The sequence below is a fragment of the Cyprinus carpio genome, chromosome B11 (assembly GCF_018340385.1).
Source record: "Cyprinus carpio isolate SPL01 chromosome B11, ASM1834038v1, whole genome shotgun sequence".
In the NCBI taxonomy this organism is placed as follows: Eukaryota; Metazoa; Chordata; class Actinopteri; order Cypriniformes; family Cyprinidae; genus Cyprinus; species Cyprinus carpio.
In genome coordinates this window covers 885,271-903,417 of record NC_056607.1, presented here as the reverse complement: position 1 = coordinate 903,417, position 18,147 = coordinate 885,271, and the positions used below count along the sequence as shown (strand labels likewise).

Genomic DNA, 18,147 nt, shown 5'->3' with positions numbered 1-18,147 from the left:
GAAAAAATGCATGCACAGAATTCCCCATTGCTTCATTACACCTTTCAGCCTGCTGTTTTCTGGATTTGTCACAGCTGATGTACACCATCACTTTTTGATCTGTGTGCTCTGAATCTGCAGCTCCTCATTAGCAGAAACATTTAGCAACTCTGTCTGAAAGTGTTTAGCAAGTAATAGAATACCAGTAACAAAGGCAATCTGATGGCATTATGTATGGATTTACACTTACATTGAGTATGATGCCGCGGAGGTGTTTCTGAGCCAGTGTACTCGCCATCTCCTGCCATAAACACACACACACACATACACACAGATCACACACATCAGCTGGTCTGTGAATGTCTGAGCCAGACTATCACCACAAACACACATCACAGACAGAACCATGGCAACAAATACACAACAAACTATGGAATTTTGAGAGCATCCAACAAACTGACTGATGAAGAAAGTCACATTGTTTCATTCCTGAATGAACCTCAATTTTTGAACAAATATGGACTGCTTGACCAATAAGATATAAGGACTGCTGTATACAAAAGAATAAGTAACTATACTTTGGTTTTGCTTTTTTTTTGTGTGACAGTTTCCTACACCTACCTGTTTTTTGCTGTTTGAAATGTCTGACTATTATACACGTATCCCTCACAGACTCACTGAATGCTACAAATCTGTGTTAGTTTTACATGTTAGATCTGTTAAACTTGTGAATGATGGTCTGGGAACACATCGCTCAGGTTTGTGTCATGATGTGACTGGAGTTGGTTTGTGTGTGTGTTCACCTGGCGTCTGTCCTCTGGGGTTTTGAGGAACAGGGCGTTGATGAGGGCAATGGCGTACGTCTGGATCTCCTGATTGGACCTGCAGGGATGGTTGTACACACACACAGTTAGAGGTATCTTGCTCTTGAATTCAAACACTTCTGGACTCTAGACTATATGTCACTCTCTCATGTCTCCAGCCGACTGGAGCTCGAGCTCAGGAGACGAGAGGGCCACGTTCAACCGGCATCACCGCCACCATCGCAAATTATTAAAAGGGTCATGAAATAAGAGAATCAAAATGTTTTTTAAAATATTCGCCCACAGGACGCTACTCTACAACTGAATGCATATGAATGATTGCTTTCTACCCTTCTGAAACGCCCAGATTTGAAATCAAACACTTAACATGCGTCACTGTTGTATGAAATCATGCAGGAGTGTTCTGAACAACTCCTGACTGTTTATCAAAAACTCTAATAGGTGGGGACATGACGAAGAGAGACAGTAATGAAGGAAACGAAATGGCAACCAGGAATACAGAGAGCAAGAACAAAGCAAATAGGAACAACATCGACCTTTACATACAACAACTGACCAAGCAACAAGAGAAACACAAGGGCTATATACACATATAGGCTAAAAATCTAACAAGACCCACTTCAGTGTAGTAAGTTACTTATTACTTCTTTAAAAGTTTTATTTGAATACATTACTGATTACTACATTTAAAAAGTAATCAGATTACTAATTACTTTACTGTCAAGTTACTTTCAAGTCTACTTTTCAAACGATCAAACCTAAAAAAACACACTACAAAGTGAAACTCAGTTCTTTCATTAATTTAATATTGACTGAAAAATTACTTAAGTATTATTTGCATACGCTCGCAATATCAACAAAACTTAAAAACAAAGCAATAACAACAAAGAAGAATGTGATGTGACATAGCTTAATCCAACGGAGGATCTCGTTCTGATTTGTCACTTATTTTTACTTTTGTGTTATTGTGACATAAACTTGTACACCTTCACTTGTTGAACTCTTCCCAAATTATGACGCCAGACTAAAATATATGAAATTGAGTGCAACATTTTGAAATATGATAAGCAACCTTTCATTGTATCTAAATGTTGTAGGACTCATCTGCATCTTAGCTCTCATTCTCCGGTGATTTATTACATATATTTAAGTAACGTTATTTTATTGACTATTGATTTTAGTAACTGTAATCAAATTACATAAATGTAAAATGTAACACAATTACATTACTGCGTTACCAGAAAAAGTAATTAGAATACAGTAACGTTGCTGTGTAGCGCATTATAACCAACTCTGACCCACCTGATAATCAAAATTACAAGAAAGACTACAAACTGAAACAGAACAGCAAACAGGAAGTATTCCTTTGAAAATTAACCATGATTTTGCTACACTAACCAAAGTTTAACCATGGTATTTGTAGTGAAACTGTGGTTATGCAAATGGTAATCAATCCGCCAAAAAAACATGGCTACTACCATAAAACCAGGTTGATTTTCGTAAGGATAACAAAAGACCACAAACTGGGAACATCCTGTATAATGCAGACGTTGTTCTGGCAGTGGATGTAAAGAAACTGCAGCTCCAAAATCTTTGCATGGCCTTCCTAGCATTATAAATGCATGGCTGAAGAGCAACTTCACAGCTCACAGTTTCCTGAATTATCATTATACATGCTGCCACTTATTAAACATCTTTTATTGAAAGATACGGCAGTGCCATGCATTTTGTCCTCAGAGGACACGCAGTACATTTAACACTATTAAGACATCAAGCGTATCACTGTATTTGTGCTGCTAATAAAATCAGTACATACCAACACATGAGGAGTAATAAAAGCACTTTTAAAACAATATGCTTAGAGTGAAGCAAGCTGAAACAGACTGTTGCAGACGTTTTTCTTCTGTCTCGGGCTCTCAAGTATCAACACACACGACACGCTGTAAAACAGAGCGTGGATGCGGTGTGATGAGCTTAGCCAATTTATCAATACTGGATATATAAACTATCATTGAGAAACTAATCTGAAAGTTTGAAACTGCATTTCATGACCCCTTTGACAGTCCTGTGATGTTTTACTCTAGGTGTCCAGTCACACACGCGGCCCTGTCCTCCTGTCAGTACCTGAGTGTGTGTGTGTGTGTGTGCGTGCAGGAGAGAGGCATGTGACCTGCGCTGCGGTGAGTGTGTGCGTGTGTGTGTGCGTGTATGTGCTCACACTTGCAGGTGTGCGATGAGCTGTGCCACAGTGGTCTCCTGCGCCACCCGCTGGTACAGGCTGTGGCTGTTCAGCACCATGCTCTCCAGGATGGCCAGTGAGCGCTGCAGAATGGACACGTCCACCATGGGCTGGTTCACGTATCCCGAGATCTGTCACACACCACACGTCAATCACATCACTGACATCATCATTCACCTCATCAGCTGCAATCTTCCAGACAATCCAACTGAACACTGACAGCAAATTCATTTCCTTTAGGGATCAGTAAGATGCACCACGGTTGCATTTATTTGATCAAAAATACATTAAAAATAGTGAAATATTATAAGAATTCTAATTGTTTTCTATTCGAATATCTCTAAACTTGCTCTATTGCTGTCAAACGATTAACCGTGATTAATTGCATCCAAAATACAAGTTTTTGTTTACATAATATATGTGTGCATACTATGTATGTTCATTATGTATATATATAAATACACACACATACAGTATGTTTTGAAAATATTTACATATATTTATATTTATATAATTTATATTATATGTAAATTTTAATATATAAACATAACATATTTTTCTGAAATATATACATGCATGTGTGTGTATTTATATATTCATAATAAATATACACAGTACACACACATATTATGTAAACAAAAACGATTGAGTGCTGTGATGTGCAGCTGTATTTTCAGCATAGTTAATAAGTTATTTTGTGTATATTTTTTTTATGTGATTATTTTTTTATTTTGATTTGCTGCTCAACAAAAATTTCTGATTATTATCAATGTTGAAAACAGCTGTGCTGCTCAATATTGATACTATAATACTATACATACTGAAACTGTGATACATTTTATTTTTCAGCATTTACAGATGAATAGAGAGTTCAAAAGGACAGCATTTATTTGAAATAGAAATCTAACTGTAACATTATAAATGTCTTCACTGGTACATTTGATCAATTTAGTGCATCTTTGCTGAATAAAAGTGTTAATGTCTATAAAAAATTATTACTGACCCCAAATTTGAATGGCAGTGTATGTGCAAATTATTAGATGAACTGACTTATTAACTAGCTTCAGATTGCATACAGTGATTGTGAACTTTAACTACAGCAGCAGCACCTATCCCTGAACCCCCATTATGCATCAGACAATCATCTAGAAAATACTTTTTCCAAAGCAAAAGGTCAATTGAAATGCTCAATGTATTCAATTAAATCTTGAAATAATGCATGTATTGAAGAAAAACACATACAAGACAAGTTTACAATTTTCAGAGATTTTCAAGATCAAATTCCAGTAAAAGTCCATTGTTTTTTTTAACCAAAGCGGTTGAGAAAGGCTACTTTAGAAAGAGATAGAGCTGTTAAATGTGTTTTACTTGCCTGTTTGATGAAGGACACAGAAATCAGATCCCAGGACACGATGCCATGATCCATGAGCTCCAGAAACGCTGTGAGAGTGAAGGCCAACATCTCTCCAAAACTGCAGACATAAAAGACAAATCAGTCTACAGCAGCATCCCACACACGTGTCTGAAACACACACACTGCAACAGATTCCAGTGCTGCCAAAACACGGTATACAACATAATTTCCACTATAAGGTTACTAATAACTACAAGCAAAATTTGAAACAATAAACAAAGGATTTATTATTTTCCATTTCACTTCAATTAGATTCGTAAACGAGTAATGATGCTGAAAATTCAGCTTTGATTCACAGGAATAAATGACATTTTACAATAAATTCACACAGAAAACACTTATTTTAAATTCAATATTACTGTTTTTACTGTAGTTTTTTGATCAAATAAATGCAGCTTTGGTGAGCAGAAGAGACTTTTCTCAAAAAACACTGTTAGCGCCAACAAAATTGTGGAGGACTCGTACTGTGTGCCGCTCTCCACCAGCCGCGCCAGCGTCGCCAGGCCTTCCATGTTGATGAACTCTGCGGCGAACGTGGGGTCAGCAGAGAGTTTGGCCAGCTCTTTCAGAGCCTCCAGACGCGCGTCAATCCCATGAGACTGGATGCGCTCCAGCAGCTGCCGAGCCGCTCGCATCTAACACCACAAAACACCACACACCAGTCAGGCCTACAGCGAGTCTACACTGCTGATCCCCGTCTCAATCCAGCAGAGGGTTTTGTGATTGCGCTCAGACTTACAGGAGAGATGGCCAGTCTGAGGATGGTGCCGTTTTTAATTTCACCGCGGCTCTGAAACACACAGACAAACAACTGCAACACCTCACTAGAGCTTTGGATGTCTGTATATAGTAGATCTGGCTTCACGAACACAGTCAAAAAACCTACCCCAGTTATAATATTTATATGAATTCTGAGAAAGCATGTAATGTTTTTATTGTTGTAGTTTTATTGTATCGACTATTTAGTTACCAGTGATCAAAAGTCAGTTCTGCATATCAGACACTAGAGCATAAACATAATCTGTGCTGGTTATTAAAGACGGTTCATGAGGATCTCTGTGAGCGAGAGTCTGACCTGTTCAGTGATGTAGAGCTGTGGCCCGTCAGCGTAACGCAGGGCGAACTGCTCTGAACCCGACAGAGACCATCTACAACAAACACAACACTCACAGCGTGAGCCCTTCATGAAACACACACAGACCGCTTTCTACTCATGACATATAATAATCTTAAACCCTTGAGAGAAAATCAAATCTAAAGATGTGAAAGTCTTAAACAGCACATTACAGGACAGAGTTAGAAGATTGATTTAAACACACATTCAACCATTAAGACATTACAGTCACGTTCAGTATATTTATTGTTTAAATTGACATCACAATTGACATTCATAAGCTGGGACTTAGTTTTACATAAACAATCATCAGAAAACAACGTGCTTGATGATTTTGCATAAACAGCATGACAGTGTTTGGAAGATCATTGGAAGCCACATAATGAAAAAAATAAGAAAGCTACTTTGTGACTTTTATTTTAAAATTTGGACGCTTTTTTTGCTTTTTCTCAGAATTTTGCATTTTTCTCGTGGAATATTTTTGAGTGCCATTTTGTATACCAGTATTGGTTTATATCACGACGCAACATTTTTTTTTTTTTTTGGGGGGGGGGGGGGATTGTATGAATAATATGTAGTAAAAAATAATAACATGTAAATTAACTGATTTTATTGGGTCAAATTTTTTTTAGTATCACTGATATTATTTATAAAATCTCAGATTAATAATTTATAAACTTAACTATAAACTCAGAAATGTCAGAATTGTGAGATTAAATGTCAATGACCTTTTTATTGTTTATTTTGTGGAAGAAACAAAAAAAAAAATAGAGTTGCAAGACATAAATTCAAAGAAAAACGTCAGAATTCTGTTTATATCTCGCAATTCTGAGATATATCTCTATATCTCTGATATAAAAAATAAAAAGAGTGATTTTTATTTTTTATCATAATTTTAAGAAGGAAAAAAGTCACGAATGTCTAATCCGTAATGAAAATGGGTTTTCATATCATTGTGATTTCTGAAGTAAAATGAACAGAAGGCTTCACATACTTGCACATCCATCTAAGAGCAGGACTGTTTAATGATGAACAGGAGTCACACAAGTCCATTTGTTCTTATATTAGTTTGACTGTTTCTGAACGTGTTTTTACACTGATTCATTCATTTGATATGAATCGTCTGATATGATTTGTGTACAATCAGGTTACAAATAAACAGAGAAAATAATCTTTGGAGATTAAGCATCATTCATTTACTGCATTATAAACGTATTCATTACAACATGCTTACTAAAATATAAACCATACCTTAAAGGTGCAGTGTGTAAATTCTAGCGGCATCTAGTGGTGAGGCTGCAAATTGCAACCATCAGCCCAGTCCCCCGCTCACCCCTCCCTTTAGAGAAGCTAAGGTGGCCCCCACAGGTAAAGACGTCATCGGTAAAGACAGCAGAGAGCAATGAGATTTCTTTACAAAGGAATTATATTTACTTAATTATTCAATAAATCGATGCAATGCTCAGTAGAGCAGTTTGTCCGTTTAGGGCTACTGTAGAAACATGGTGGCGACTTCCATGTAAGGGGACCCGCGGTGTATGTAGATAGAAATAGCTCAATCTAAGGTAATAAAAAGATAACGGTTCATTAAGTAAGGTCTTTATACACCTCTGAAAACATAGTTATGTATATTATATTGCATTTCTGTAAATAGATCGTTGTAAATATTACACATTGCACCTTTAAAATGTGATAACCTGTGAAATGTTAACTTAAAGAGCTATTTCTAGCTGATTTAACCTGAATCAACCTCGGTTGATATTATTTATAATATATATATATATATAGGTGCTGGTCATATAATTAAGATATCATCAAAAAGTTGATTTATTTCACTAATTCCATTCAAAAAGTGAAACTTGTATATTATATTCATTCATTACACACAGACTCATATATTTCATTTTTTTATTTCTTTTAATTTTGATGATTATAACTGATAACTAAGGAAAATCCCAAATTAGGTATCTCAGAAAATTAGAATATTGTGAAAAGGTTCAATATTGAAGACACCTGGTGCCACACTCTAATCAGCTAATTAACTCAAAACACCTGCAAATGGTCTCTCAGTCTAGTTTTGTAGGCTACACAATCATGGGGAAGACTGCTGACTTGACAGTTGTCCATAAGACGACCACTGACACCTTGCACAAGGAGGGCAAGACACAAAAGGTCATTGCAAAAGAGGCTGGCTGTTCACAGAGCTCTGTGTCCAAGCACATTAATAGAGAGGCGAAGGGAAGGAAAAGATGTGATAGAAAAAAGTGTACAAGCAATAGGGATAACCGCACCCTGGAGAGGATTGTGAAACAAAACCCATTCAAAAATGTGGGGGAGATTCACAAAGAGTGGACTGCAGCTGGAGTCAGTGCTTCAATAACCACTACGCACAGACGTATGCAAGACATGGGTTTCAGCTTTCGCATTCCTTGTGTCAAGCCACACTTGAACAACAGACAGCGTCTGAAGCGTCTCGCTTCAAAAAGGACTGGACTGCTGCTGAGTGGTCCAAAGTTATGTTCTCTGTTAAAAGTAAATTTTGCATTTCCTTTGGAAATCAGGGTCCCAGAGTCTGGAGGAAGAGAGGAGAGGCACACAATCCACGTTGCTTGAGGTCCAGTGTGAAGTTTCCACAGTCAGTGATGGTTTGGGGTGCCATGTCATCTGCTGGTGTTGGTCCACTGTTTTTTTCTGTGGTCCAAGGTCAACGCAGCCGTATACCAGGAAGTTTTAGAGCACTTCATGCTTCCTGCTGCTGACCAACTTTATGGAGATGCAGATTTCATTTTCCAACAGGACTTGGCACCTGCACACAGTGCCAAAGCTTCCAGTACCTAGTTTAAGGACCATGGTATCCCTGTTCTTAATTGGCCAGCAAACTCGCCTGACCTTAACCCCAAAGAAAATCTATGGGGTATTGTGAAGAGGAAGATGTGATATACCAGACCCAAGAATGCAGAAGAGCTGAAGGCCACTATCAGAGCAACCTGGGCTCTCATAACACCTGAGCAGTGCCACAGACTGATCGACTCCATGCCACGCCGCATTGCTGCAGTAATTCAGGCAAAAGGAGCCCCAACTAAGTATTGAGTGCTGTACATGCTCATACTTTTCAGTTGGCCAAGATTTCTAAAAATCCTTTCTTTGTATTGGTCTTAAGTAATATTCTAATTTTCTGAGATACTGAATTTGGGTTTTTCCCTTAGTTGTCAGTTATAATCATCAAAATTAAAAGAAATAAACATTTGAAATATATCAGTCTGTGTGTAATGAATGAATATAATATACAAGTTTTACTTTTTGAATGGAATTAGTGAAATTAACTTTTTGATGATATTCTAATTATATGACCAGCACCTGTATGTATATATATATCGACAGATAGATAGATAGATAGATAGATAGATAATATAAACCATGACTGGGACCCAAGATAATCTCATGAGTATGCAAATCTAGTCACTGAGTGATGTCACAGAAGATGGAAGCTGACAGTGCACAATGAGTGAAGTAACACTAGAGTTATTATAAAGAGACGAGAGCGAGTGAGTTGAGGTCAGGTGGTCTCGGCTCATCTGTCTTGGCTTCAGGTTGTTCAGAGCTCTGTGTTCAGATGGATGCCAGGGTGGATTCAGTGTTTAGAGACAGACTTACCCATCACACACTTCCCTAATGATGGACGCCAGCGGCTTCTTCTGCAACACACACAAACATCACACACTGAATCTCCAACAGCACATTGTTTCTCCTCAAATACTACAGCAATCACAGTTACTGTTTTTACCCATAAACACCCACAAATAAATGCTCATTTATGCTATATCAGTATCTGCAGGAGCAACAGTATATTGATGTATAATATCACCATGACACATTTTCCTAAGTGTGTGCTGCCTGTGAGAGGAGAAAAATCTCAGCAGGTCAAACAAAAGCACCAGTGTTAGTAACACTAGCGCATGAGTGGTAAACAGTACCTGGTCAAATTCAATGAGTTGAGCATTTGCACCGGGCCACTCGATGGCCACCTTCACGATGTCTGATGGAGGCGGCATGGCAGGCATCGGCCTTGACGGCGAAAACACAAGCCATCAGCTCACATATGACATACTTCATCAGAACACATTTACACGGCACAAGAGTAACTGTGCTGTTGTTTTCTAGTGGCTGTGTCGCTCTCTGCTCTCCCATTGGTAGTCAGTGCATCACTTCCCTGCTTATTTGCATATCTGTCACTTCTCCAGCGGTCAGAAACTGAATGACGTCCGGTGGCTTTGTGGCTGTGAATCGCTGTCAGTGTGAACGGCGCTCGTATCAGTATGCCACACACTCGCTCCAGAAACCAATGACTTTGACGTGTTCTCTTACAGAAATGCAAACAGGTTTCCAGTTATAGCAAAGTTGAATCTCTGTCTGTAACTTTGAGTCTTCATCTGTCTTTATTTCAGGTGTGAAAAGAAAAAAATAAAAATAAATAAATAAAGGATTATAATTACAGAAAGAGCAATTGTATTTCAGCTTAAGATGGTTCTTAAATATGTTGATTTAATGTTTTAACCAACAGAAAAACAGTGCTTTTAACTGCCAAGGTTTGCATATGGTTTATGAATCTCTTAAGCCAGTTTAATTGTCAGACTCTGGTGAAATAATGTCTTTGTAGGGTGTCTCAGAAAGTAATGTTTTGACAGTGACTGTAAGATTCTTGACTCAACATTTGAGTTCTATTACCAAATAGTCACTAAAACAGATTCTGAGTTGGAATGTGTCTGTTACAAGCTGGGTTTCCATCAGTTTCCAAAAGCTGGCTTTTATGCACATTTTAAAGTATCGCATCAGAATCAAGTGATGGAAATGCTGAATTTCAAATAAAAATGCCTTAATTTGCAAATAAAGTTTTTACGGTCGCTTGAGGTGGTTTTTGACTTGTGCAAAAAAAAAGGGTTAATGTGAATAATGGGAGATGGAAATGCATTTTGCGAATAAATTCCTCCAAGCGCATCAAAAAAGTCATGACTTTGCACTATGGGACGGTCAATCCTGACTAACCAGCAGACCAATCTCGTTCCACAGCATCTGAAATGTTGTTATATGGTCATTTGGAAATGCCAGAGCAAAGTCTGTCATCAAAGTATTTCTGTATAATTGCCTCCCAGAACTGTTAAACGACTGCGTTCCGAAACAGCAGCATCCACCTCCGAAAGCAATATCCACATTCACTGTGTTTCGTCTGCTCACTCTGAGGTGCAAGTAATTTATTATATAGGAAAATTATTATATTCAGTAGTTTCTCCTACTTTTCTTAGTGATGTATAGTGCCAGTTTATCAGGTAGTGACGATCTTATTTCCTTTGATTCGTTGGATGGAAACGGTGCTTGTTCGCAAATGCTTTGTGCGATATTCCAATTTTGCGAGTAAGTTAAATTCACAGCTTTAGATGGTAACCCGGCTATAGATTTTTTTGTTTGTTATTTCAATTTTGAGCTGAATTTTAATTTGAGTGTTATGGAAGTAAAATAATGCCATATGTCTTTGAAACAAAAAAAGCATGTTGAATAGCACTGACTGAAAAGATAATGCATTGCATTAACAGTGCTTGCATTTTTAGGTCCTGGAATCTAACACAGATGTTTATTTAAGCTGTGAATATTTCAATTCAAAATATTTCACACACATTTTCATAATTAAAATAATTCATATACTGTACACCTTCCAGAATTCACTTCCAAAATATTCAATCTGTTTAAAAATACGATGCATAATATTCAAAAGGCAAATTTCGGTCCATTTTATTTCACTTTCCAAATTTGCTTCCACTAATTAAGTGGTTAAAATTCGCCATTGCACATCCGGGATCTGCAGGAATAGCAGTAGAGCACCGATGCATGATCTCCAGCTGCGGTCAATCGCTCACCAGCAGGTGGTGCAAGCAGCTGCTGATGAAGACCAAAGCAACAGGTGGATTAAGTCATTCATTTACAAAAACTGATCTGCAGAAATGGAGCAAGCGCTAAGTAGTAGTTTTGATTATCGGGGCAAGTATAAACGTGTGTGTTTAATTCAACATCTTCGCTGTTTCCCGTAGCCTACATGTAAGTAGCGTTCTCTACCACAAAGGAGATTATAATGCTATTTTACTCAACGTTTAAGTACAAAGCTAACATTATATCTGAGGAGGAAGGCATATAATGCTTTGGGTTGCTTAGTTTCCATAACTTTGTATCATGGCTTGTGTGAGACTGTGCTGTAATACTGGGGTTACCCTCGTATGTCACACTCCAGGATTCCCCAACGACGTGTAACACGCCTCAGTAAACTAATACAGTGATATAAGACCTCAGATCTCCGAACACACTTTACTGATGATTATGCAAGCTATATAGTACTATACTAGTAGTCTCGCATAGCCGGACCTTCAGCGGTCAGTGGGCGTGACGTCTGAGGCTGAGACTAGGTCACTAGTAACATACAACACTTGGAACATGAAAAACCCCATTTTGGTGAATTACTGTAATTATATTCTTAAAAAAAATTTGTGTAGTGTACATACTTAGGGAAAGTATTGTCTAGGTGAGTTATGCAATATATATTTAGTCAGTTTGAGTAAATTATTCATTTACTGTAACATTAATTTGAATAAATTATTGTACTTTGTTTCATTTTGAGGTAATTTTGCAGCTTAGGCAAATATGCAGCGAATATCAAACATAAAACTGCTGCGCTTGGTTTTCTTTTGGAGAAGAAATGGTTTGGTGAAACTTTGTGGGTTGTGGGCTCATATTCTGGGCACATTTGCTTAAATGTACATAATATACAGAAAAATATTTTATTAATTAGATGCCGAATTAATAATTTATTATCACTATCTTGACGCAATAAACGTTAAGTGTTTTCTTTATGGGAAATGTTTAACGTGCAGTTTTGCGTGTTCCATAACTTTGTGTTCATATCCTCATCTGCCTGTACATAGTTTGCATCATCAGTAAGATCTGAGTTTGGTCTTTTAATATCTGTCATTGCGTTAGTGCACTGAGCCACGTAATGCGTTTTCTTTTCTCTAACAGATTTCTGAATGAAACCTTGAGCGTTCGTTCATAAGATGTAGAATGAATTCAACAGATCACACACACCTGCAGCGCTTCTGTGAAAGGAGAAAACAGAAAAACTATAGGCTAACATAAAAAGGAATATAGACATATACAATAAAAATATTTCACTTAAATCATACTGACAGATTAACGAAACGAAAGAAAAAAATCTGCTAAATTACGGTTCACTGTGACACGTTCCAAAGTTTTCGGAAAGGAAAACAAAACAGCAGAGAGTATTCTTTATTTTGCAAAAGCTTTACAATTTTAATTATTTTGTAAAAGCTTGACAGCTTTGAATAATGTCTTGCTTCTGAATAACCAACCAGCCTGTTCATTATCAAAATAAAATACAGTTAAAGAAACAAATAAAAAAGTTACACTGCTCCGTTGTACAGAATTATTATTATTATTATTTTTTTTTTACAATGGAGCAACAATTTTTAAATATCTTAAAAATACTTTAATGTCTTTAAAGTGTTGACAGATTTTTTTGTTTGTTTGTTTGTTTAGTAGCCTACATTTGGCCAAAATTTAGAAGAGATGATGCTGCATTGGCTGTTACTTGGCTAACGTTACCAGATCTCTCTTTTTGCCTTTTTTTTTTTTTGAGTAAAGAAAACACTGTATTTTATTATTATTAGGCAAATTATAGGCAAAGAAAATTGTTTTCTTGAACCTCTGCAGATAACGTTATTAACCGGTATTTCTTCCACCGGAACCGGTTTCGGAACGGTAATATCAGAGGAACGCAGGAACAGAAACGGTCAAATATTGATTCTGCTCGGAGTAAACAGATTTTTTTTTTTTTTTTTCGTTTTCAAGCCCTGGGTAAAATAGCATTATGATCTCCTTTGTGGTAGAGAACGCTTTTTACATGTAGGCTATGGGAAACAGAGAAGATGTTGAATTAAACACACACAATCAGCTTTTATACGTTTATACTGGCCCCCGATAATCAAAACTACTACTTAGCGCTTGCTCCATTTCTGCAGGTCAGTTTTTGTAAATGACTTCATCAACAGCTGCTTGCGCCACCTGCTGGTGAGCGACTGACAGCTGCTAGAGATCATGCATCTACTCTATTCCTGCAGATCCCGGATGTGCAATGACACATTTTCTGCCGAATTTTAATCACTGAATTAGTGGAAGCGAATTTGGAAAGTGAAATAAAATGGACCGAAATTTGCCTGTCGAATAATATACATCGTATTTTTAAACAGATTGAATATTTTGGAAGTGAATTCTGGAAGAATTAAAATTAATTATTGAAATTTTAAGTATGAAAATGTGTGTGAAATATTTTGAATTGAAATATTCACAGCTTAAATAAACAACTTTGCTAAATTTCAGGACCTAAAAATGCCAGCCCTGAAAAATTAAGGCATTATTTTTCAGTTAGTGCTATTCAACATGCTTTTTTTATTTCAAAGACATATGGCATTATTTTACTTCCATACAGTGTGTGTGTGTGTGTGTGTGTGTGTGTGTGTTTATCATTTATTTATTCTTGTAGATGTCACTGCACCGCATATCAGTTATCTTTAACGCTGTTTGAGTTTTACAACATTACAGTCATGTTGTAGATGAGTTCAGTTCAACACATACATCAAGTAACGATGAAAGACTGAACGTGTCGTTTAAACGACACACAATGACACTCAAAGACACTGACGTGACACTGGCACACATGAACGTTACTTAACGTGCTCGAATCGGATCATGGGCGTCGATACAATGCGAATTAAAATCGCACCACTTTTGGTCGCAATTACACGCGTTTAACTCCGCAATCACCGCATAATGCATCCATCACAAAACGTCAAACTGAGAAATCCGCACAAAATCGACTGCTGAAATGCACGCAAATGGCGCAAATATTAATGAGACACCGCTGAGTGTGTTTATCGTGTTCATGATGCGATGTGTCGTTTTCATCAGCGCGATGTTCTTACCCCAAACCGAGCGATAAAAAGCGATGTTGTGCTCGATGTGTGAGCTGCTGTTCAGATGGAGGCTGGTGGGCGGAGTTTACACTATCACATCTTCTTCTTCATCACCAGCACCACCACACTCTTCATCATCCTGATGCGTACGTTCACCTGTTATAATAAAGTTGATCGGGGATCCGCGCTATATAACCCAGCACAGAGAACCAGAGATCGCTTAAAATCGGTCTAACTGTAAGCGAATGATTCAGCCCTCCGTCTGATCCCGCCCACACCTCACAACAGCCAATCAGCACCCGAGCTGCAGTGATCGACGCGCTCAAGCCCCGCCCCTATGAGTCACTGCAGCAGCATCTAGATCTAGTTAACTACTACTTGACTGGTCACCTCGAGACAGGTGGGTAGAGTAGCTGTTAAAAAGTACTGGAAGTATCAGCAATAATGTTAATAGTGACTCAGATACTGATGACACGAAACACCATAAACTACTGATGAGATGAAAAAAACATGGCATACGAAGAATGAGTGTAGTGTCTCTTAAGTTAAATATAAAAATACAAACGTCTACTCACACAGAATCAGTTATAGAGGAGACAACACACACATCAGATCTCTCTTATAGGAGGTAAAATCCTCAAGAGTCATGTTTCAATCAAACTTTTACTTATACGTTTAACTTAATACGTAGTCATCATGATACATAGATACAGTGGGTTTGTAGGATGACATCATGACAGTTCAGCAGTTTTCTGAGCGTAGACATGTTTAATGCTCTCTTAATGCTCTCTCTGTCTCCTCTAGATCTTCATTGTTTTTATAGCCCTTTGTCCTGCAAGTTGTTGTTATGGATACAGCTTCAGCATTTCTCTGTTGTCACGGAAACCAATGAATATAACATCCACGTTTGTACATATAAGCCCTGTGCTGTGTTTCCTCCAGCATCCTCACGACCCCACAGAGGAGAATGCATCAGCGTCTGATTATAGCATTTCTATTCATGATTTCTCTTGGAGTTGAACCCATGACCTTGGAATTGCAAGCAGCACACACTCTTAAAACACTGAACATCAGAATTTCAACTGTGCGTTAAGATAATTTCTTATTAAACATCAGTGTCTCTGAATTGTTATGAACATTACGTTCATTAAAAATTGTTGAATATATTTCTGGACGTATGTTAAAGCAGTATTCCCAAACTGTGTTTTGTAAGCTAGCAAAACAATAAAAACAATACAAATAAAATACTAACTAAAAAGATATATTTTATTTGTTAACCTGCATGTCATGTTTCCATTAATCAACATCAGAAAACTGAACATGCAAATATGTTGTTCAAGTTAAATGACTGAAATACTAGCGTAAAATTTAAGGGTATTTCAAGTAAATATTTTAGATAAAAGAGGTTGGCTACCAAAAAAGTTTGGGAAAAACAGTTAATAATCTTAAGAGTAGTGGTTAATTCAAAAATGTGATCTTTCTGTCATCATTTATTCAGCATCACATCATTCCAAACCTGTGACTTTCTTCAGTGAGACTCTAAAAGTGTTTTTTTTTTCTTCACTGCTCTCCAAATAATGAAAACATCAATCAAGCTCTAAAATGACACCAGACAGATGCATTTCCATCATCACCAATGTCCTGCATTCACTAAGTGCAAGCTGAACTAGTTCAGACTGCAAGCAAAAGCAGAAGTGAAATGCGGTTGAAATTGGTTGAAGGTTGTGGAGTGATTCAGTGCTTGTAAAAAAGCTGTGATGGTCTCAGCAGTTCAGGGAGAGGTTAGCAGCTCATTCTAGCAGAGGTTTTGGAAACACAATGAAGGAGCAAGGCGTCACTCACTCAGTGACCTTAGTTGGCTCATATACTTGTAGGAATGTATTGGGGTGGTGTTCTTTCAGTAGAAGTCCTGCAAGTCAGCATCAAAACCTAAAATCTGAAGCCAGTGGAGTGAGTTTAGAGTTTAGTCCATGTTGGCTAACTGAGTACCAGACATGTTTCCACATTCTGGATCATCTGCAGAGGTTCAAGTTTTATTCACGCCTTGTCATAATAACAGTAATTTCAAGACAATGTGACGCTCGACACGGAGCTGTCTGCATCCTCAGACTTGGAATTATGCGTTTCTATGGTAACACTATCATCACCAAAGGCTTGCAGAATTCGTAATTGCAATTTTAAAGTTGGGAAAGTTCTGAGAGCCACAACTTGGACCTAGTCTCGCATAGCCAGATCTTCAGACTGACGGCTGAAGGTCTGGAATCCATGGCAGCTTTCATTGGCCAATGCCTACTGACATGTCAAACAACCAATCACAGTTCATTTCTTTCACCGTCACGACGGCTTTCTTTTTTCGTGAGGAGGTTTGGCATCACGTCATCTTTGTTTCCAGGCGGAACATTGAAGAACGCGACACACAGGTCTCCCGGAAATCCTGTATAATTCAACCAATCCGATGACTACTTCGAAACTCCTAAAGTGTTTTAACTTTTGTGTGCCATATGCATCAGACATTCAGCCAACGGTCCGTGGGCTAGCTTGGACCATGTGACCGCGGTACCATCTGACCACTACAGATAAATTTAGGCGCTACTTAGCCATTGATGGTGCCATAGAAATGCACAATTCAGAGTCTGAGGAGTAGAATGTCATGTTATCTCGAAATCACAACATTATGAACACTGCTTTAGTAGTGCTAGTTGGCTAATACAGCATTTCAGTAGTCCAGTTTTGAAAAGGACAAAGAGCTGAACTGCATATCCTGACAGGAATCCCATGTACCCTTATGATCATGCACCAGTGAGGCTGTGTTTATGGAGAACAGGAGGGGACCAAACACTGATCCTTGAGGCACCCCATGTGACTCTGACATTCCTCTTCTTCAGTAGATCTGCCTGTGAGCAGTGCATCATGATAACAGCCAAAGCTTTTTTTTGGTCCATTTGTTTCAGTGAAGAGACTCCTGATTCCTTACTTTCCTCAAACCTTCACTCTACACCCACCGATGAATATAATGCAGTCACAGGACAGCTCAACCATCACATCACATCTGTCGTCCACACCATCTGTGATGAGCCTAGCATAATGACGAGATGTTTGCTTCCTGAGCTCTGATTTTCAAAAACTGCACAGGAAACATCTTCAGATGGAAAGTCCAGCTGTCAATTCATGACCTCATCAGGTTCAAGTTACATATGAGACCAAGTTCAGAAGTCAGGTGGTGTTTAAAGCTTTATTAACTATACTATTTAACTAACAGAATATAGTGTAGCTCACCCATGTTCCTCAGACACAGCAGGCGTTGTTACAATTCAAACATACATAGCAGAGATGTGCTAGTCAGGTACATCCATGGAGCAGTAGATGTCAATGAATTCATGAACACATGATGTGTGGATAACAATATTCGGTTTTTTTAGTTTGATTAGAGGTGTTCTTGGTGATATTGAAGATAATTATGAAATTATTAACCTTATTAGTTAGGTAGTGTAAGGAGAAACATCCCGTTTAGCCGAAATCACAAATATAAGACCAAAATAAATGAAAAA

At 37.8% G+C, this 18,147-nt stretch overlaps 1 protein-coding gene across 3 annotated transcripts in view; it reads right to left on the bottom strand.

The window, feature by feature from the left end:
- Positions 1–14,864, bottom strand: part of elmo2 (engulfment and cell motility 2) — a 52,377-nt gene extending 37,513 nt beyond the window's left edge. The window contains exons 1-10 of one of the 3 annotated variants that reach the window (XM_042733501.1): positions 14,609–14,864; positions 9,545–9,635; positions 9,225–9,265; positions 5,532–5,604; positions 5,196–5,246; positions 4,922–5,091; positions 4,415–4,514; positions 3,022–3,173; positions 783–861; positions 230–280 (exon numbers count right to left, since the gene is read on the bottom strand). In XM_042733501.1, the coding sequence (XP_042589435.1) occupies positions 230–280; positions 783–861; positions 3,022–3,173; positions 4,415–4,514; positions 4,922–5,091; positions 5,196–5,246; positions 5,532–5,604; positions 9,225–9,265; positions 9,545–9,631 (804 nt within the window). In that variant the 5' untranslated portion in view covers positions 9,632–9,635; positions 14,609–14,864. The remainder of the gene's footprint in view (positions 1–229; positions 281–782; positions 862–3,021; positions 3,174–4,414; positions 4,515–4,921; positions 5,092–5,195; positions 5,247–5,531; positions 5,605–9,224; positions 9,266–9,544; positions 9,636–14,608) is intronic. The other 2 variants (XM_042733499.1, XM_042733500.1) reach the window with 2 other exon arrangements.
- Between the last annotated feature and the right edge of the window lie 3,283 nt (positions 14,865–18,147).